This window comes from Orbicella franksi, chromosome 6 (assembly GCF_964199315.1).
Source record: "Orbicella franksi chromosome 6, jaOrbFran1.1, whole genome shotgun sequence".
Classification (NCBI taxonomy): Eukaryota; Metazoa; Cnidaria; class Anthozoa; order Scleractinia; family Merulinidae; genus Orbicella; species Orbicella franksi.
In genome coordinates, this window is record NC_138150.1 from 1,444,377 (window position 1) to 1,464,738 (window position 20,362).

General features: G+C 38.9%; 2 protein-coding genes and 1 non-coding gene across 6 annotated transcripts; 2 read left to right on the forward strand and 1 right to left on the reverse strand.

Moving 5' to 3' along the window:
• Positions 1–627: 627 nt before the first annotated feature.
• Positions 628–709, forward strand: Trnal-aag (transfer RNA leucine (anticodon AAG)). The gene has a single exon. It is a non-coding gene; the product is annotated as a tRNA-Leu (tRNA).
• A 478-nt stretch (positions 710–1,187) lies between these two features.
• LOC145490007 (ras-related and estrogen-regulated growth inhibitor-like) lies at positions 1,188–7,552 on the forward strand. Of its 4 annotated transcripts, none has more exons than XM_081469097.1 (4): positions 1,188–1,791; positions 4,361–4,417; positions 5,529–5,602; positions 6,499–7,552. In XM_081469097.1, the coding sequence occupies exons 1-4, from the start codon at positions 1,713–1,715 to the stop codon at positions 6,928–6,930; spliced, it is 642 nt and encodes a 213-aa protein (XP_081325223.1). In that variant the 5' UTR covers positions 1,188–1,712; the 3' UTR covers positions 6,931–7,552. The 4 variants fall into 4 exon arrangements, with proteins under 4 accessions (XP_081325223.1, XP_081325221.1, XP_081325220.1 ...); XM_081469095.1 differs by lacking the exon at positions 1,188–1,791 and adding an exon at positions 2,831–4,066 and having other exon boundaries at positions 4,361–4,816; XM_081469094.1 differs by lacking the exon at positions 1,188–1,791 and having other exon boundaries at positions 2,831–4,816.
• Positions 7,553–7,689: 137 nt separating this feature from the next.
• LOC145490006 (uncharacterized) lies at positions 7,690–11,792 on the reverse strand. Its single transcript, XM_081469092.1, has 5 exons — positions 11,669–11,792; positions 11,399–11,565; positions 9,866–9,930; positions 9,213–9,294; positions 7,690–8,054 (listed from the first exon to the last, which is right to left on the reverse strand). Exons 1-5 carry the CDS (start codon positions 11,784–11,786, stop codon positions 7,893–7,895), a joined length of 594 nt encoding a protein of 197 aa, XP_081325218.1. The 5' UTR covers positions 11,787–11,792; the 3' UTR covers positions 7,690–7,892.
• Between the last annotated feature and the right edge of the window lie 8,570 nt (positions 11,793–20,362).

Sequence of the window (20,362 nt, forward strand, 5' to 3'; positions counted from 1 at the left end):
TCAACAAGTTGTCTCTCGTCATGAAGCAAGAGTTTCATTAAGATAAATAAATAAATAAATAAATAAATAATAATGAAAAACAAATAAAAAACACACATGGCAAATGCGGAGGTCAGAAGGCATAACATGTTCACGGTTTTCAGCTGAGTGCGCCCGAAAATTTGAATATTATGTGCATGAATATAATTTTAAATGGAATATATTTGCATACCGTCTTTACGTCAGCACAAGCAAGGCGGCTGAATACACTACGGCGAAGTTCAAACTATATGGCAACTGTCCTGTTAAATATATTTCTGTAGTTTCCTTCAAATTCAGGTTCAAATACTTTCTAGTTTTTCTGCGATCGGCCGACGACAGGTCAACTCAGATAAAGTGACGGTCGGGTGAAAATGTTTGTGTTAGTTTGTTTTTATTCGAGTCAAAGACCGTTCAGAATTTCATGCATCTTTATTTCATATTAACTTTGCACGACTGACCATTACTTATATAAACAGTGATGTTATAGAAAGAAAGGCTTTTAAGAGAAATGATTATTGATGACCTTGCTTATCAGTGAAGAGACAAAGGAGAGCGTGAAGAGGCTTAAAAATTTGTCTGCCAATTCAGCCCTGCGATGGAGCAGCTGGTAGCGTGGCCGAGCGGTCTAAGGCGCTGGTTTAAGGCACCAGTCTCTTCGGGGGCGTGGGTTCGAATCCCACCGCTGCCACGAGAATTTTTTTTCTTGGCTCCAATAATGTTTTAACACTTCAATGCCTGGCAAGGAACTTAAAACTTAAAATTGTCTGGATGATTTGTCGTAAATTTATGTACAAAACATCAAGGTTAATATTAATAGTTGTGCACATGTGTACTCATCGCATTGCTCACTGATGCATATCTGTTTGACAAAGAAGGAAAAAATATAAAAAGTTCAAGAGGACAAAATAAAATATGGTATTTTTACAATCACAATTTAAACATAACTATGTCATCTCGATTTCTCAGATATTTGATTTCTGTTTCCAACTAAATTTAATTTCACCTGAAATTTCTGTCTTGGTTTCCTTTTTAGATTTTGAGCTTGGCTTTTTAGATTTTGAGCTTGGCTTTGGTGACAACAAGATTAATTACCTGCCTTGAATTGCATTAGGGACCCTTGCAAAAAAAAACACGACAGGATAATAAAATTTTACACCCATTAATTAAACGTGTTACGCTTATGAGCAATTCAATTTTCTTAACAATTGTTAGCCTAATGAATTACCGGGTCATCATGTTTACGGGATGACTTTTTCTCTTAAAATGCGCTGTTAATCCTTCTTAGTGAGAAACGCAAAATTCATTAACTGGGCAAATCACTGGCCGTGATGGCCGTCTAGACTGAGTGATCTCTGCTGCAATATTCAGCCCCCAAAATTAGCAAGCAAGAGTGCGTGATTATGAAACTTCCGTCTCTTTTGACTCCTTTGTTAAATTTCTCTCTTTATGTTAAAACGTTCTTTTGCTGACTTGAGCGGAGCACTTCAAACAAACACCACACATAAAAGCTAACAAATTTGAATGACACTAGCTGGGAATTGATCGATTTCACGCCTGGCATCGTGGATGAAATTAATTCAGCTTCTTCATTATCGCTGGGGCGTCCAAATCAAAGTGACGAGCGGTCTCCTCTCCAGTGTAAGCCTGTGGTAGTGGACTAATTATCCTTCAAACTGCGACAGCTTCAGGAAATGTTGACTCGCAAAGATTCTTACAAGCAGACTGACGCAAAGTTTGCGTTGCTAGGAGCAAGGGACGTGGGAAAATCAGGCAAGTTATTTTATTTTACTCTGTGCGCTTCGGCTCAAAATATCCCAGGGAACGACACGGCATGAACGAACCCCCAATGAACGCACATACAAGGTTCTCTCCCGTAATGTGCCCGAGAGGTGCTGAGCGGGTCACCGGAGGGGAGGTAGAGACTATGTGAATGGAGGAATTTCAGGCGCTCGCGGATAACTAGGCATTCAGTTTGTTCTGCGATGTGATGGCCGGATCAGTTAAAAGTAACAATAATATGTACTGTAATATGGTATGATTTTTTTTTTGTTAACGATGCGCTAATACATTCAACGTGTTGTTAACAAAATAACGTTTTAAAAGACCGCACAATTAATTACGGGTATTGGCTTTTATATGCAGTGCAAGATTCTGTACTATTCTTTAATTGCATACTCGAAACCGTAAAGTTCCTTATCAGTATGGAATAGATTCCTAATTAAGGCTTAAGCTTTTCAGTCTGCAGTACAAAGGCACTGCACCCTCTATTTCTCTGATCGCGATACAAGTGAAGTCTGAATGCCACTTGCGTCGACGGTATTTTCCTTTTTCTGAACAGCATTTGCGTGTTTACGAACCGTTCAGCGCTTCAGCCGAATTGAAGCTTCTGCTCGATTTGAGTTCCAAGCAGGAGTTACACAATATTGCTTTTTAAATAGATCGACGTGGTTTAATCTACAATAAAGCCTAACTGACAAGTGTATAAAAGCTACATTCTGTGCTTGCTTCGAGGATATGTAATATGTAATATCATAATATCATATTCCAGCTGACAAGCTGTCGTGTTCGAAGTCAGCTTGATCATAGTGTATTGATGCATTTTTTTGCGAGCGATATTTGCCAAATTGGGAAAGGATCGAAAAGCTTGAATAACAGAGATCAGGAAAGTACGACATCTGTCACATTGAGTTTTATTGCACAAGCGAATCTATGATTTGTTTATTCAAAATAAGTAAATAGATGAATCGTTCCGGTGTAGGCTGGTGCAAAGGAAATCATCCGCAGTTAACTAGATTCGTTCTGCCCTCGCAAAAAATGATTGTTTTTTAGCCTCGTGGCTTCACGTACTTCGATAAACAAACACACAAACAGGAGCACATTTTGTTGCTGTATAACCTTCGTTCTATCAGTACTCTACGACAAAACAAACAAGAATACATATAAGACATTTTACATGATGCAATGTGGGTCAAGTAAGGTTGAAAACTGGCACAGCAACGGTAAAAATTCCTGCGTAAACAAGAAAACAGTGAATGGTAAAATACGACAAATAGTTTGGATGTGTCCCCGCTGTGTTTGTTATTATTTTTCTTCAAAATTGGACTACGGCGGAAAACTTTGCTTTCCATGTTCTGTATCACTACATTTGTGAAAAATTATCCGCCAGTCCGTTCATCACAAAGAAAATCGTGTAATTTCTACTAGACCAAACCTGTAGATTTGATTGGCGGGAAAATGTACGAAAGTACTATTGTGCCAAGTCATACATTTGCTACATTTTGCCAGTTTTGAGAAAAAACCGAGCATTTCATGGTAGGACACGCTTTTAGTTTCTACTGTAATCATGAAGCAATGGAATAGCCTTGCACTGATGTTTTTGGTCTGCTGTTGTTTTGAAGCTTCCATGGATGTCGATCATAGTTACACTAAGAACTTAAAAGCACAACTTGGAGAAAACAAAAGTTGTTTATCACTAGCGGCACAAGCCAGAGAACAAAGCTGAATAAAGTATATTTTTATTGTGTTTACAATAATGAATTGAATAAAAACAAAACAATTCAAATGTACACCGTGCTGACAGATACCGTGACCGGGCCGTTATCTCGACATAACGGTATCCGAAAGTCTTGGTTATTTCCAAATGAGTAGGTTTATAAGCTAGTTGGACGAATTACTGATTATCGTGCAGATGGACGCTTGTTATCAAATGAACCAAGTGGTTCTGTTCCAATTCAAAGATTACCGCTAATAAACAGGCTAATTAGACGGGAGCTTATTTTGACAGAACTTTTAATCCTTTTGCGGTGCCTTTGTGTTCAGCTAAGCGATTTTTCAATCTATCTCTGTCATCTTAAGAGTTGAGTAGGGGCCTAGGGTTGATGCTAAGATAAAAAGAAAGAACAGAAAACCAAACATTATTGACTGGTAAGTTATCAGTAGTGACATCACACCAATATAGTTTTACTTCTAATTTTTTTTTTTATTATTTTCCATTTGAGGCGAAGAATGCAAATCTGGCGCCAATAATTTTTTAACTTCTTCTGAGGTACAAGTTTCTAGCTTTGTGTATACCTAATATATGTGTAAAAAACAGCAAATATGCTAGAGTCGATTGGATTTTGTTTAAGTTGCCGAAAGGCGCCAAAAATGGACGAAAGCCGTTTCGGATTTTCCGGCATGATTATTCACGATAGACGGCTTTAACGTTTTTAAGTAGAAGTAAGCAGACCGAAAGTTAAATTAGCTCACTTAACGCCCATTAATTTTACTTAACTTGCCTAAGAGTAAGGTGTTATCAGAAGAGCTGAAACTCTCTTTCTGGTTTGTTTTGTTTTCATAGCAATCGCAGTGAGATTCTTGACAAAGCGTTTCATCGGAGAATATGATTCCTCTCAAGGTAAGCTAAATCGTGTTGTTTTTTTAAATCAAATATGAAAACCACAAAGGGTTCCGGGCATCTTTGTTACCGAAAACTTCATGTGACCTTCGCTAGCTTTATGGCGGCGATCAGCACAAATCTTTTCCGGAGCTTGCACAGGGGTTCAATTCCCATCGCCATCGAACCCTTCCTCTTTAAATCCTAGGGTTGCTTTGCATTTTCATGTATAGGCTATTGCCGAAAAAAATCATTTTTCTAGCACGAAACATGATATAATAGGGTAACCTTCATGATGAAGTATTCGAGTGGTCCTTGGTAATCTTCGATATATTTACGGGGGTCATCTGGTGATCGGAGACAATTTTCGAAACCTTGAAATGATCTTCTCCAGTACCCTTCGGAAGGTTTCAAAATTATGTAAGCTTTTATTTTACTCTATATTTATTTTGTTTTCTTGGCGCACCTGTAAACTAGCTGGTGCGTCCTGTAGACTCTGTTTATCAAGTCTATGGGACGCACCGTTATATAATAGTAAGTATGCGACCAAGTAAAATAAACTATGTCTAAATCTATGAGAATGATATTTTTCTTCAGTCAATAATAACAAAGACACATTTTGTTCGCCAACGCTCATTCATAACACATTCAACCCACTAACACGAACTCGAGTGCTTGTTGACAAAGCGACATTTATAAATTTTGACTATATATACAGGGGCATAGCTAGGGGGGATCCTGGGGTGTCGGTGCCCCCCCCTTTTGTAAGCCTTTTTTAAGCAAGGTGGTGAAAACGACATGAGACCCTGGTGAGTACCTTCACTTTGACACAGTGAGACCCCCCCCCCCCCCCTCTCCACCCTTTTGAAAAATCCTGGTTTCGCCCCTGATATGTTCAAAAATTCGCAATGGGTTTCACCTCCCACGAAATTCAAGTGTCTAGACAAGTTAACCAACCACAATCTGAACTGGATATATGGTGACGTCATCCAACTCTCCAAAATGGCGCCCAAACTAGGGACACGATACCTAGCCATATCATAGCTCCATAATATGCCTTGAAGTGCCCTTTACTCGCAGTACTTAGGAAACCTTGTTAACTACAGTTCATGAATATTCTTACACTCATCAGACTCCACGTACCAGTTCACCACAATCATAGACGATGACCAAGTCAGCTTGGAGATACTAGACCCAGGTCCCGAGGTTAGTCAGGTTCAGCGGTGTCTCCTGAGCTTCCTGTAGCGGGGTCGCCAGCGGTGCTCTGGCACGACGAAAAGATCTAGCCAATCAGAGCAGGCGTATCTAGAGCCATCTTTTCTTGTGCCAAAGCCCCGCAAGCTAAGATGGACAAGCGACTCCGGCATGGGTACAAGAATGTGTTTGCGAGCGGGTAATTTCAATAGGCCATTTGCTAGTTGCCATTTGCCTCGATGTCAAAACGAGTCTTCGTACGAAACTAGTTCACGTGAAAATGTGTTTCCCTACAGGTTCATTTTCATCCAAATCACTTCTTTCCATGTGAAAAGATTTACACGAGGACTCGTTTCGAAACAGACACAAGGGAACTCGGAAATACCTATTCTCTGATAAAACTCACAGTTTTTAGCATCTACATGCTACAAAGGTACGATACAATTCATTTCCAACAAGAACAGACAAACGTTGATTATTTCCTTCTTCAAATACAGTTTACAGTTGGTACAAACGATTTTCGATGGGAATTGATGACCACTGACACCAAGGTCGTGAAGAACGCTTGCTGATTAGTTAAGTCATTTAAGGAATTCATTAGCAAAATTTCTTTAGTAGGTCCTATCTTATAGAGCTTTAATTTTCTGAATTTTGAACGGAAAGCACACGTGTCTTTAGAAGTAATTACGAAATGTGAAATTAACGTAGCAGCTCGTCGTTCGTCGTAACGCTAGAAATTCTCTTGGAAAAGCGCAATTATTTCACCACTTAACAGCTGAAACCTTTTCAAAAATGTTGCAGAAAAAAAAATTAACAAAACGTGTAAAAGTTAATTCCAAACTGACACTAATTCTAGTTTTAATAGCTTTAAACTTTATGTTAACCTGTACTTCTTCTTTTTGTCCCAGTCGGTTGGTGAACAAAGTGTCGGAAGTCGGGCGCTTTGGGCCGACGGATTGATGCTCGTCTACTCGATAACTGATCGGAAAAGCTTCGAGGACGTGCAAGACCTGATGAACCTTATCGACCCATTTAAGCAGAAAACCGTGGTCACCATCGTCGGAAACAAAACGGATCTCGAACACGAACGACAAGTATCCGAAGGTGAAGGAGCGACATTGGCCGAGAAGTTGAGATGCTCGTTCTTTGAATGCTCTGCATCTGAGGGCTATCAAAAGATGGCTGAAGCATTCCACGAGCTGTACAGAGAAGTAATTAAAAGAAAAAAGGACAGGAAAACTTCTCTGTCGCCTCGGCCGTTACGGGCTCTCGGCAAAATTTTAAGAAGGAACAGCAGCAAAAGCTTGTTACTGACTCCACCTGGCACACTCAGTACATAAGAGCGGTTACAATAGCATTTCACAGAGTGATTCTGGATGTTTTGTACCTAATCATCATTCGCAACTCTACATTTGCAAGCTCCAAATATCAGACAGACCAGAGACGAGTTAGTTTGTTTTTCGTAAACAGCAAAAAATCTTCATGTATGCTGTCTGCGCTTGTAGAATGTTCGTGTAAATAATTAATGAGTAGTTCGCTTTTAGTTAGGTAAACTTCTTCAATCACCAAATCGAAAATCGTTTTTTTTTTTAAGCTGTAAGTGTTGACAGGCTGATAGAGCAAGTTGGCACTGAACGGAGAAATCAATCAACAGATGTGATCTGTGTAATTAAAAAAATAAATAAATGATTCAAATTCTTGATATCTTGTGGACACAGTCAGGTTAAAATACCTGCAAAAGCTACATGCATTATTAATCAATGACGTTATCTAGCTATTCGTGTTGCACTACCCAGCTCTTAAAGGACCTCAGTTACGGTATTTTGGCCACATAGAAAATTACCTTTAACTTGAGGAAAACTGAAAATAGTAGTTTAAGATAGAAAAAAAAGCAAACAGGTAATAATAAATCATAAAGGAACGAGGATGGTTAAGGATGGAAGAGATTAACACGGATTACAAACGACGAATTTGAAAATTTTATGTTAAACGTTTCAAGATGTAGAAACCCTGACGTGGCCCCTTTTATTTCTCCATGGTCACTCGCCATCTTTGAAATGCATCGTGTCGAGGTGTTATCATATCACAAGCTCTTCACGCGTCACTTGCTTTACTCCCGAGTAAAACATCTGAGATTGCAGTCAAAACATCCTGTTGATGTACAACTACCCGGATGCGTACAGCGTCACTGATTGTCCGACTTTGAGCAATAACCAATCAGAAACAAGTATTTCCTGAAGCTAGCAAAGATACCGTGCCTCTATTAATTTTCACGTTTCCTCTCACAGATTTTTAAACTTGGTCATGTCTGTGATTGAATCTTACCAAGAAGATGTTCAATTTGATTGGCCATTATCGGCTGCCCTTTTCTCGTTCGTCGATTTAAGCGGCCGAATGTTTCTCTCCGCTTTTTCATTTTCTCGCGGACTTCTTCTCTGTGTTTTTGTATCATTATCTCCCTTTCCTGGGTGAGGAAAAAAACCCCAATGAATTTAAGTCCAGCAAAATATTACTCAAAATGTTACATCACAGGAAACCATTAGTTGCTAGGAAACACTACTTATGCAACGCTTTCTGGTATACCGTGGAATATCCCACGAGTCGCTTGTATTTTGTCGGTGTACATGTACACACACGAGCCTTGAGGCCAGTGTGTATACCAAGAAAATACAAGTGACAAGTAGGGACATTCCACGGCATACAACGAGAGAGCGTTGTTTAACTATTTTATACCATGCCATAGAAAATATAGTGGAAACACAATCAATGCGACACACGCGCGGCGCATGATGATGGAAAGGTTGGATGTAATACCGTCAAATTTACAACGGCTTTCCTGTATTCTGATTGGCTGTATTTTCTATGGTATTGTATCAAAAACAATATTGCCAAATCTCCCATCAAAATCTCCCTCTCTCTCTTCAGTCAGTATGTGAAATAATCATTGTCTTCAGTCACAGTTCACAAAGTAAGACAGACACTTATCCACTGCAAGGAAGAATTCTTCTGTGGAAATCTCTCTAAAGTAGGCAGGTGGACAGGTCTCCACGCCAAACATCTCTGAACTCTAAGAAAGATACCTTTCTGAGCTGGGCCTCTCCCTGATGCAGACAAATTCAGATACCTCTCTAAAACGAATATCTCTCTTAACGCAGACACATCTTTCTAATGGGCACCTCATTAAGGTAGATGCATTTAAGTGTCTGTCTTAGAAAGATAACCACTTTAGGGAAGTGTTTAAGCTCTGCTTTCCCTAGAGTCAAGGTAGCTATGGCTGCATTCACCCTTGGTTACCGAGCACTGGTGCCTGGGCACGAGCACAAAATAGTATGTTTGAGAGGAGTCTGCAAGAGCAGGAGAACGAAAGGAAAGGAAAATACTGAAATACCTTATTAAAACACTTTAAGACAGAAAACCTTTTAAAGCAGAAATCTCACAAAGGCAGACACCTCAACATGTCTAACATACACTAGACACCCCTCCAAGACAGACACTTCCCAGTAGAAGCAAGACAAATGGTGTTGGCCCTATGTGCATGCTTTGCAGGAGTTGACTGTAATGGTAAATTCAGTTGTTAGTGTGTTTGTAAATTATATACCCAAATTCTAGATGAACAACAAACCTTAATCTGCTGCTCTTTTTCCATTTTTCTTTTCTTGAATTCACTTTCAGCTGTTGTAAATTTATTGACTGGTTTCCGCTTGCTTAGAGGGAGACAAAAATATACATATAAGGGTCAGAAAGGGAAATTAAATAACAGCTTAACAGTTTGTTCTGTGCTCTCTTCAATTTTCTTCTTTTTAGGTTGTTAGAGGTTCCTACAAATATATAAATAAAACATGTGTGGTCTGTTGTTCCTTAACCTAATCGTACCTGTTTGGTACACTTTGGCGGCATCTTAGGCAAGCCAGACAGAGAATATCTTAACAAGTCTGATACTAAAGGCATACTAAAAAGTAAAACTTCAGGTATTTAACAACATTTGTAGTACCTGAATTTTACCTAAAAAAACAAGCCACATCTTGTCAGTGACTTGATATCAGCAGCTATCTGGAAAGTAGTCAAGGCATTTGACTTGCTACACTGTAATTCCAAATTTGTGTATGGCCACAAAGATGCATTGACTTAAAACTAATGTTGTTGAAGATTTTCATACCACTTCATTTTCACAGGGCTTTTAAATGCAAAATGTCCACTAGGATGCCAAACTTGAGTAACCTTGGAAAACTATGTGCATTTCCTTTTGGAGTTAGTATGATGTTCAGTTTGACTCACTGTTGGCTTGCCTTCCTCTCTCCCTGTAAGTAGTTCTGAAAGCTTCCTTGATTGTTTACTTTGTCCTGTTTGGGTGATATTAATATGAATCATTTGTAGCGAAAGAAACTTGCCCTTTTGGCAAGCTCTAAATAGAATGTGCTAGCCAGTACTAGCCCAAAAAGGACTCTGACTAGCCCCCCCAGAAAGTTCGTCTCTAGGGCTATGTTCACACTTGGTGCCCATGCACAGTGTCAGAGTACGATTCTCACTCGGCACTAATTTTTCCAAGTACTCACACCAGAATTTGAGCAGAGTGTCCATGCCCAGGTACAAGGTCTCGACCATGTACTCCAACACTAAATGGTACCTGGTTACTTGGAGTTCCAGTGTCTGAACGCAACACTATTTTGCACCAGGCACCAAGTGTGAACACAGCCTTACAGTACCCTTGTAATTTAAATTTCCTGAAAAATTTGGAAACACAAGTGACGGACAGAATGCACTAACCCGACTGGAAAATCTACTAGCCACAGGCTGATCAGACCACAGGCGACCCAAGCTCTCAATGTTATCCTTTTTTTTTCACTTTTATGCAAACGTTCAGTCTAACGTGACATATGGCATATACTATTACATAACGACCGAATTTGACTACGTGAAACGTGACTCTGGCCTTGCAGTATATGGAGGTGTTGTGTTACAACGGCTTGAATTTATAAAGGTTTGTATGAGAATGCCACGGCTTTGCTTGAAAAGTCAATTATTCTTATATTTTGTGAATAAAATCTACTTACCCTGTTACTGTGTTGTATTCTTTGTTGTTTGTCAGCTCCTCAGGCCAATCTAACGCGATTTCGACGAGTTATCATTCTGTGGGTTTCCACTACTACAAGAAAGACAAGGCCGGACACTGATTTCCAGAGTGCCCGCCGCTCGAAGCGTATAAATCCACTGAAAATAACCCTGCCGGCTCAATTCCTCCATAGAATCGAAGAAGAGATGTTGAAGTTCCATGTCAGTTCACTCACTACACGATTCCGTCCACAACGCCTTCGCAACGATACATTTATTTAGAGATGGCTTTGCTCGCAAATTTGAAAACAGCCACGTCCTCGTGCTTTATTTGTCAAACCCATAAAGGGAGTGCCCGGTTTCTCGGGGAGCATTTTGGTTTGACCATTGACAAATCGTTGCCGACTACCCCTGGTCGGGCTAGTTATAGTTACCCAACACCGCGAAAGTGTCCTAACTTTTGTGACGCGGCTGTTTTCAAATGCGGCTGTTTTCAGTCGTTATGTAATAGTATATGCCATATGTCACGTTAGGCTGAACGTTTGCATAAAAGTGAAAAAGGATAACATTGAGAGCTTGCGTCGCCTGTGATCGGACAGGACATTCTTTGCACACTGATTTGTTTATACTAACAAGGAAGAGTTCACCCGTCTTCGTTAACCCAAGCTCTACGTAATTGTACGTATGTAAACATAGCACGTGATATAAACAGTATAAATTCAGTTTGTTTGTAGCCTGTTGAGGACCTTAGATGCAAACCTGTTCAGAAATCGTAGCAGCATCTGAGACTCTTGATGCACGAGTCAGAAGTGGTCTATCTTTGTTGCCCGATGATTGAAGCTGCCTGTGCTCTTCCCTTGTTTTCTTCAGTAACTTTTTGTACTCTCTAAGAGCTTTCTTCTTCCGTTTTTCCGCAAATGCGTGGCCTACAGAACATAATAAAGCAAGCACATGCTCCAAGTAAAGAAAAATTTATCAAGGCGAAAATTCCCAGCTTCTAGCGCACCGACCTGAAAAGAAAGCTCTCACCTCTCTCTCTGTTTCCCATATTTAGTATATTTCCAGGTTTTCTCCAGCGGGATTTTGTCTTTCCCTTAGATTTAGTTGTTTGCTTTTTGTGATCATGTCTTCTCTCTTCGTCCGCCATATTGAATTTTTAAAATACCGATCTGTTAGCTCGTTTCCAGTCTAGCGCAGTGTATTGCCCATGAGTTTCGTTTCGTTGTGTTTTGTTTTGTTTTTTTCCTTGTGTATATTTTTATTATTATTATTATTTTTTTGGCCAGTAACGGGCTTTTTTAATTTGTTTTCATGGGCTCACCTCCTTGGTCTTGCCCACCTTCTCACTGGGGGGGGGGGGGGGGGGGGCATTGGTTATGGAGCTCTGGATGAAGAATTATTACAGTGTCAGTAACCAAGTGGGTGGAGTCGTCGATAGCCTGTCAGTCAAAAGTGCAACAGAACAACAGTTCACGATTACAATCGTGGACATTGCTCGTTAATAGTAATTATCGTTCCTACCAAAGCTCTTTTAAGTAGCATTTCCTGAGGTTTCAAGCTGTTTCACCGCCCCACAGCTGACTAATACATCTCTAATAATCAGAACATTAAACATTCAAGGCCTTAAAAACCATCTGTCTCAAAATAGGTGACTTGCTAGTACTCAATCAAGAATCTCATAACGACAATTTTAATAACCACCTCATTCAGTCTGCGGGACCGAGAAAGGGCTGCTGAATCACCAGTAAAAAAGGCTATGTGGTGTATTTCAATCTGATAATCTCCTTGCACCACACCTCGATCGTGCAATAACAAAAAATACATATTAACATTATATTGCCAACTTGAGGACGAAAAACATATTGAGTAACAAAATTTTCATTTGTTCAATTTGTCGGATAATATGATATATACACAACCGGTGTGGCTACCGTTTGTCACATCCGGTTTGTCACATCCGGGTTTGTAGTGTCACGTGACATTCCCCCAGGGTATCGCACGTGGGACGTTTTTGAAGGCAGCGAGTTTTTGTTTTTGCAGTTTGGACCGTATTACCAAACAGTTCTTCAACGTGCCTTGCACGGTTCTTTGGAATTGTACGTTTTATTGTACCCCCTTTGGTACGTTGATATTAAAGACCAGCTTACGGAAGCTACAACCGGTACCAGCTAAAGTTGCAAATTTTACAGCGGTGTTTTATGAAGCATGCAGTACAAAAACAGATTGTAAAAATAATTATCGGATTTTATTGTTATTTTGATAAAAATCAAGTCTGTGGTCTATTATCTGCATGCTCTATTCAATTTCATATTTAAATGATCAGAAATGACACGACATTGTGGGATATCATATAGCTGTGATTTAATATGCCATTAAGCAAACATCTCCAAAAAAGCGCAACCCTGGGTTAATGCCCATTTAATGAAATGTCATTATGGGGCATTAAAATCTTCTCTAACTGATGTTTAATTGAAAAGCTGGGATAGTCATAATAGGCCGAAGCCGATTCGAGATAATTAAGCGAGCGTTATCGGTTCCCAAACTGACATTATAATTAGCATTGATAATGTAATCTTGTTTCGTTACAACGTAATGACAGTAATACCACTGGCCGATTGATGAAGTTTCGAAACCTGATGCTGTTGTAGTGTGCTATTAATCTTTATAGCGTGGTGACTTAAGCTTTGACGATGACATAAACTGCACGAAACACATACTTATCTCAAAACATCTCGAAATATTTTTCTCTTAAGAGAACTTCGGTTTTTTAAGTCGTGAATTGAGTGGTTACGACAATGTAATTAGCTATCTTTGTTTTACAAGGCCTGCGTTGATATGAAAGAGCGAATGACATTTACCGTCATTATCGAATTTCCGAGGGTATTTTGTTTATTGAAATAACATGCTGTCAATCTATACTGCTTATCATTATCTGATTCATCTTCTTCGCCAATGGGGTCCGACCTTTAAGGATAAAAAATAAATCATTACAAACGGCTATTTGCAGAGAATGGAAAGTAATTTTCGAAAGCAAATGATTTTGTAATTACACTTTGCATCGTAAAACTTGTGTGTTTTTATAGACTAGTTCCCAACCCCTGTGGTGCGTTGATTTGATTATTTAAGGAGATACATTGCAAGTCAAAACTACCATTCTTTATTGCCTTGTCTTATTCTGTTAAGCTGAAACACGAACAGGTCAGAATAATGGCTTTTCTTTTGAAAGAACTTGTGTTCTTGGCGATTTTAGCGTCGGCAGTAACTTTCCCTCGGAAGCCAAATGGTAAGTGAAAAATAGCTTGTTAGTTTACAATTTCTAAAATAGATGTGCATCACTTATTATTTTACTGTGATCCGGTAATCTTCACGAAAAAGTCCTCTTTATATTGCAGCCTTTGTTTGCATAAGGCATTTTTTATTATTCATAGCTGTTGCTTTCCTTACGTTTAAACTCTGTCGACCTTAAGTAGCTTGTTAGTTTTGTTACCGTTAAAATGGAGTGCGTTTTCTGCAATTAGATTTCTGCAAATAAATCTAAAAAGGATATGCAATTCCCAAAAACTAGGGAGCTATATGTTTGATTTTGTGGCTGTCACACAATTGTCTTTGCATGTCTTGGGGATCGAAGATAAGCGCCATCGTTAAAACTCGACACAAGCAGTGTGAGATATTTCAACATCACGCAACAAAACGGAAAAAAAAAGAGAAGAGAACACCGCAAAACGAAGGACAAAAAAAATAAATAAATAAATAAAAAATATAAGTTGGCCCTGAACCCAATGCACAGTATTTATTTTTAAGTTTGTCAAAAGTTGCGCCTTATCCTGCTAATCAAAATTTGATAATTAAAAAACGGGAGTCACCGAGCTCGTTTTTGAGTTCTTAGCCGGTTAAAATTAAAATGCCCTTTTCGAATTATAAGCCCCTAAAACTATAATTAAGGGTGTTTTTAGCAGATAATGCTGTTGCTATGGTAATCTATTGTGCCACGAAAATGATAGCAACGTGTTCGCCAATAATTGGGCAGTTTTTTTGATACCATGATTGTAGCATCAACTGATATATAATGAGTGGTTATGATGACCCATCAAAATTTAAGTCTTGGAAAGTGCTGGAAACTGTTTTGAGCCACCTTAACTAACTTTTTTTGACGCGCTTTACTGTAAACAAAATACGTTGATAACATTAAAATATAACAGTTAAAGATCTTTGAGCTACAAAGGCCACTTGATACGAATAGAATAACCTCTTAGTAAAGTAATGAACACACCCAACGGCAATATTAAATTAATTTTAGCCCTCTTCAAGTGTTATAATATCTGTTACTCCACATGCCGCCGAACACAAGGCGTCATAATAGAAGTTACAAATTACCCCTTTTAATCATCCTCACACTCTGTGCAATGTCGTTTACGGTCTTAGATATGATATAAGACAAGACTTCCAGCAACCATATTCGTTGGACGATATGAGTCCGATCACAACGTTTCTGGTAAATAATACAGGTCAATTATTTTATCGCGTGATGTGCAGATTCTAATTTGTTTATAAATAAGATTTTTGTTTGTTTGTTTGTTTATTTTCGTCAGTTTGACTTCGTTTCTACTTCATTGGTTTTTTCCTTTGGTTTGTTGCTGTGGTTCATGATCAGTTGGCCTTTTGTAGAACTTTTGAATAAATATTCTATAGCTGAGCAAAGGAGAGGAACAACGAGTAATACATTATTTATGCCTTTTTAAGTTAAGCAATCGTAAACGAAGGATTGGAAACTGACATCAAACATTTCTCCACAAGGTATTTATGCCTTTTTAAGTTAAGCAATCGTAAACGAAGAATTGGAAACTGACATCAAACATTTCTCCACAAGGTATTTATGCCTTTTTAAGGTAAGCAATCGTAAACGAAAGATTGGAAACTGACATCAAACATTTCTCCACAAGGTATTTATGCCTTTTTAAGTTAAGCAATCGTAAACGAAGAATTGGAAACTGACATCAAACATTTCTCCACAAGGTATTTATGCCTTTTTAAGTTAAACAATCGTAAACGAAGAATTGGAAACTGACATCAAACATTTCTCCACAAGGTATTTATGCCTTTTTAAGTTAAGCAATCGTAAACGAAGAATTGGAAACTGACATCAAACATTTCTCCACAAGGTATTTATGCCTTTTTAAGTTAAGCAATCGTAAACGAAGAATTGGAAACTGACATCAAACATTTCTCCACAAGGTATTTATGCCTTTTTAAGTTAAGCAATCGTAAACGAAGAATTGGAAACTGACATCAAACATTTCTCCACAAGGTATTTATGCCTTTTTAAGTTAAGCAATCGTAAACGAAGAATTGGAAACTGACATCAAACATTTCTCCACAAGGTATTTATGCCTTTTTAAGTTAAGCAATCGTAAACGAAGAATTGGAAACTGACATCAAACATTTCTCCACAAGGTATTTATGCCTTTTTAAGTTAAGCAATCGTAAACGAAGAATTGGAAACTGACATCAAACATTTCTCCACAAGGTATTTATGCCTTTTTAAGTTAAGCAATCGTAAACGAAGAATTGGAAACTGACATCAAACATTTCTCCACAAGGTATTTATGCCTTTTTAAGTTAAACAATCGTAAACGAAGAATTGGAAACTGACATCAAACATTTCTCCACAAGGTATTTATGCCTTTTTAAGTTAAGCAATCGTAAACGAAGAATTGGAAACTGACATCAAACATTTCTCCACAAGGTATTTATGCCTTTTTAAGTTAAGCAATCGTAAACGAAGAATTGGAAACTGACATCAAACATTTCTCCACAAGGTATTTATGCCTTTTTAAGTTAAGCAATCGTAAACGAAGAATTGGAAACTGACATCAAACATTTCTCCACAAGGTATTTATGCCTTTTTAAGTTAAGCAATCGTAAACGAAAGATTGGAAACTGACATCAAACATTTCTTCGCAAGGTATTTATGCCTTTTTAAGTTAAGCAATCGTAAACGAAAGATTGGAAACTGACATAAAGCATTTCTCCACAAGGTATGGACTCCGCAGGCGATGACCCGCCCGAAAAAGAAATTTATCCAGTGGAAACCGACAAACGGGGTAAGCTGGGTCGAGAACATTTAAGTTTGCCGGACATCATCATTTTGAAATAAAGGGAAACGGTTGAAAAATTCGATCCTATGTCAAAGTTTCTATTCTCCGCTTAAAATAAGTATTCCTTTAAAATCTTTGACGGCATCGCACAAATCCTAACAAGGCATGTTGATCAAAAACATCACTTGATATTTTATGTCGGAAGAAAACATTGCTAAAAATAAAATCTGGCTAAATTCGTTTAAGTGTGGAAATGACAAGAAAAACCTAGTATGAATTTAACCTAATTTCCCGAGGTGCCTACTCAAAGACTGAGAGGAATGTAAATGACATAGAATGAAGATGCCCAGCTCTCTAACAAACCCAGCCCCACCCTGTCAGATTACTTAAGCTCACCCTCTTCCTAGGTGGGACAAATTTAAACAAATTTTGAACAGAGAAATTGTTTTGAGGTGACTATGTTTTAAGATTTATTTGCCTTTCACCTGGTCTTTAATTTCATTCAGTGGTACTTAAACAGAAACGTAACACCGTCTCTTTATCTCTAATTATTGGCATTAATTGTTTTAAAATAAAACAAGTAAAAGAAAAGAAATAGGATTTAGCGGTATCAAATCCATGGAGAGATTCATCTATTTCTCGATAAAACTGAAATAAGCAACTCCTTTCTAGTAACCCTAACTCGTTCTCGGTTACACCCATCCTAAAAACAGATCTTAAAACGAAATACGTCCAAAAGAGGCCTTGGTGTGGCCTTTATGGCGTTCAACGACAATCAGGCGCTATTCTGATATCAGTTCTGCCTGCAAATCAGCTTTGCTTAGCTACTTAGGAAACAGTGAGATTATTTTACAGATAGCTCTCATGTGGTGTATTTCCCCTCAAGGCATGGACTCTACTGTTGATGAACCTCCGATCAAAGACTATCCAGTGGAAGACAACCCTTCCGGGTCCAAGCGTAGTGAGGCAGAGAAAGGCCAAGTTCGTGAAAAAGCACTCCGCCATTTTCTAAATAGGCGGGAACACTTATTACCTGCACCAGATAGAGAGGAGGTTTATCCGCTGGAGATGATCTCAGCTAAACGTGGTAAGAACCGTCAGAGAAATATGTGATTCCATACCTGATAATTAAGTAATATATCAAACACGAAAGACCGTGTTTGACCGCATTTCCAAACACCGAGAAGAGGGTTGAAAATACGACGCACCGCGGTACAATTTTGACGAACGTCGAGGTGTGTTCAAAAACCGTTTTGAGTGTTTGATTTATCTTCTCAATCGAAACTAAAACTAAGGAGAAAACGGAGGACTAAAATCGTAAAAATCTATGCCTATTAAGATCATATATCCAAACACCACCACAGCCATGATTTCCTTTGTTTAAACCGTTTAAACTCGATGAATTCATGACCCAAATGATTTTCATGTTTTTGTAGGTTCTTTTATTTGTCAACAATATACTCTTCTTTTATTTGTTAACAATATACGAGAGGGGCGTAAGGGGGGTCCGAAAACCGCAAAACCGCGTAAAAAACCGTAAAAAACCGCAGTACCGCATGGAAATTTACCAAAATACCGAAACCGTAGTTACAAATGTGCTACGGTGCCGTCATTATTACTTCTAGTTCGCCATTTCATTAGAAATACGACCTTATTTAGTTTGATAAAAGTGTACGTTAATGTTAATCAACGTATGATCATCGCACTCATAAAATAATACTGTAATAATTGACACACGTCTGTGGGACGACTTTGTTATGTTGCTGTGGAACTAATAAAAGTGCGCTCGCGCCCGCACGAATACTGCTGAGTTACACAATTGAAAAACATCGATGTTTACGACTTCAGCACTGGAAACCACTCGAATGTTACACAATGCAAGCTTTCCGCGAGTTTTTTGTTTGGTGAAAATTCGTGAAGATGCTGGTTTTCAAACTCAAATATCCCGAATACGAGCCCTGTCATAACTGGAAAGCGCAGACGGCTGCAGATTCTCTTTTACCGACTACCGCGATCGAAAATTTATGAAAACCGCAAACCGCTTAGTCTTATTAAACCGCAATACCGCAGGTTAAAATAAAGATTTCCGCAAAAGCGCACAAAAAATAACGCAAAACCGCATCACCGCAAACCATTACGCCCCCCTCATATACTATTCTTCCGAGGCGAATTCTCAAAGACTAAGAGGAATGTAAATGACATAGAATGAAGAGGCCCAGCTCTCTAATAAATGAGAAACCATAAACTGCAAGGGACCGCATACGATAAACGCTGCCAACGTAGGATCTACAAGATATCTGATCAGCCAAAAAATGTATGAAGACAAGCAATAAACTGCAAGGCTGATACTAAGTAAAAAACGTTTCGAGACACCAACATGACAAGAACCGATAAAGTAGGATCGCAACAGTGGACAGCTGTTTCGCCCTTCTTGGGGCTCGTCAGCACTGTGTAGCGAAGATATGTAACGCCAGCCCAACAGCCAACGCACATAAATTGCAAAATGACCCGTGCACTATATCAAGTTCCGTACGTTGAACTCACTTGCGCCCCGAAACACACGTTGCCACATCACATGTTTCGGAGCGCAAGGAGACAAAGTGTCAAGATTGGTGTCTCGAAAAGCAAAATAATAAATGTGGCTGGACAAGGCCAGCCTAAACATGTCATGTTGGTGTCTCGAAACGTTTTTCACGTAGTATCAGCCTTGCAGTTTATTGCTTCTCTAATAAACCCCGCCCCACCCCTGTCAGATAACTTAAGCCCACTCCTGGCCCACCCTCTTCCTAGGGTGACAAATTCAAACAAATTTTGAACAAAAGAAATTATTTTGAGGTGACTGTGTTTTAAGAGTTATTTACCTTGCACGTGGTTTTTAATTTCATTCAGTGTTACTTAAACAGAAACGTAAGACGGTCTCTTCATCTCTTGTTATTGGCATTAGTTGGTTTAAAATAAAAGAAGTAAAAGAAAAGAAATAGGATTTGGCAGTATCAAATCTATGGAGAGATTCGTCTATTTCTCGATAAAATTGAAATAAGCAACTCCTTTCTAGTAAACCTTACTCGTTCTCGGTTACGCCCATCCTAAAAACAGATCTTAAAACGAAATACGTCCAAAAGAGGCCTTAGTGTGGCCTTTACGGCGTTCAACGACAATCAGGCGCTATTCTGATAACAGTTCTGCCTGCATACCAGCTTTGCATAGCTACTTTAGAAAACAGTGAGATTGTTTAAAAGATAGCTCTCATGTGGTGTATTTCCCCTCAAGGCATGGACTCTACTGTTGATGAACTCCCGATTAAAGACTATCCGGTGGAAGACAACCCTTCCGGGTCCAAGCGTAGTGAGGCAGAGAACGGCCAAGTTCGTGAAAAAGCACTCCGCCATTTTCTGAATAGGCGGGGACACTTATTACCTGCACCAGATAGAGAGGAGGTTTATCCACTGGAGACCATCTCAGCTAAACGCGGTAAGAACCGTCAGAGAAATATACGATTGCATACTGGATAATTAAGTAATATATCAAACACGAAAGACTGTGTTTGACCGCATTTCCAAACACCTAGAAGAGAGTTGAAAATACGACGCACAGCAATGCAATTTTGACGAACTTCGAGGTGTTCAAA

What these genes read in the sequence shown, in the direction of transcription:
- LOC145490007 (XM_081469097.1), top strand. Translation starts at nt 1,713, where the DNA reads ATGTTGACTCGCAAAGATTCTTACAAGCAGACTGACGCAAAGTTTGCG. An exon ending in AGAATATGATTCCTCTCAAG is followed by an intron (nt 4,418 to 5,528) that starts GTAAGCTAAATC and finishes TACACTCATCAG; the next exon opens with ACTCCACGTACCAGTTCACC. An exon ending in TACTAGACCCAGGTCCCGAG is followed by an intron (nt 5,603 to 6,498) that starts GTTAGTCAGGTT and finishes TTTTTGTCCCAG; the next exon opens with TCGGTTGGTGAACAAAGTGT.
- LOC145490006 (XM_081469092.1), bottom strand. Translation starts at nt 11,786, where the DNA reads ATGGCGGACGAAGAGAGAAGACATGATCACAAAAAGCAAACAACTAAA. An exon ending in CTGCTACGATTTCTGAACAG is followed by an intron (nt 9,931 to 11,398) that starts GTTTGCATCTAA and finishes TCACCCAAACAG; the next exon opens with GACAAAGTAAACAATCAAGG. An exon ending in AAAAAGAGCAGCAGATTAAG is followed by an intron (nt 8,055 to 9,212) that starts GTTTGTTGTTCA and finishes TTCCTCACCCAG; the next exon opens with GAAAGGGAGATAATGATACA.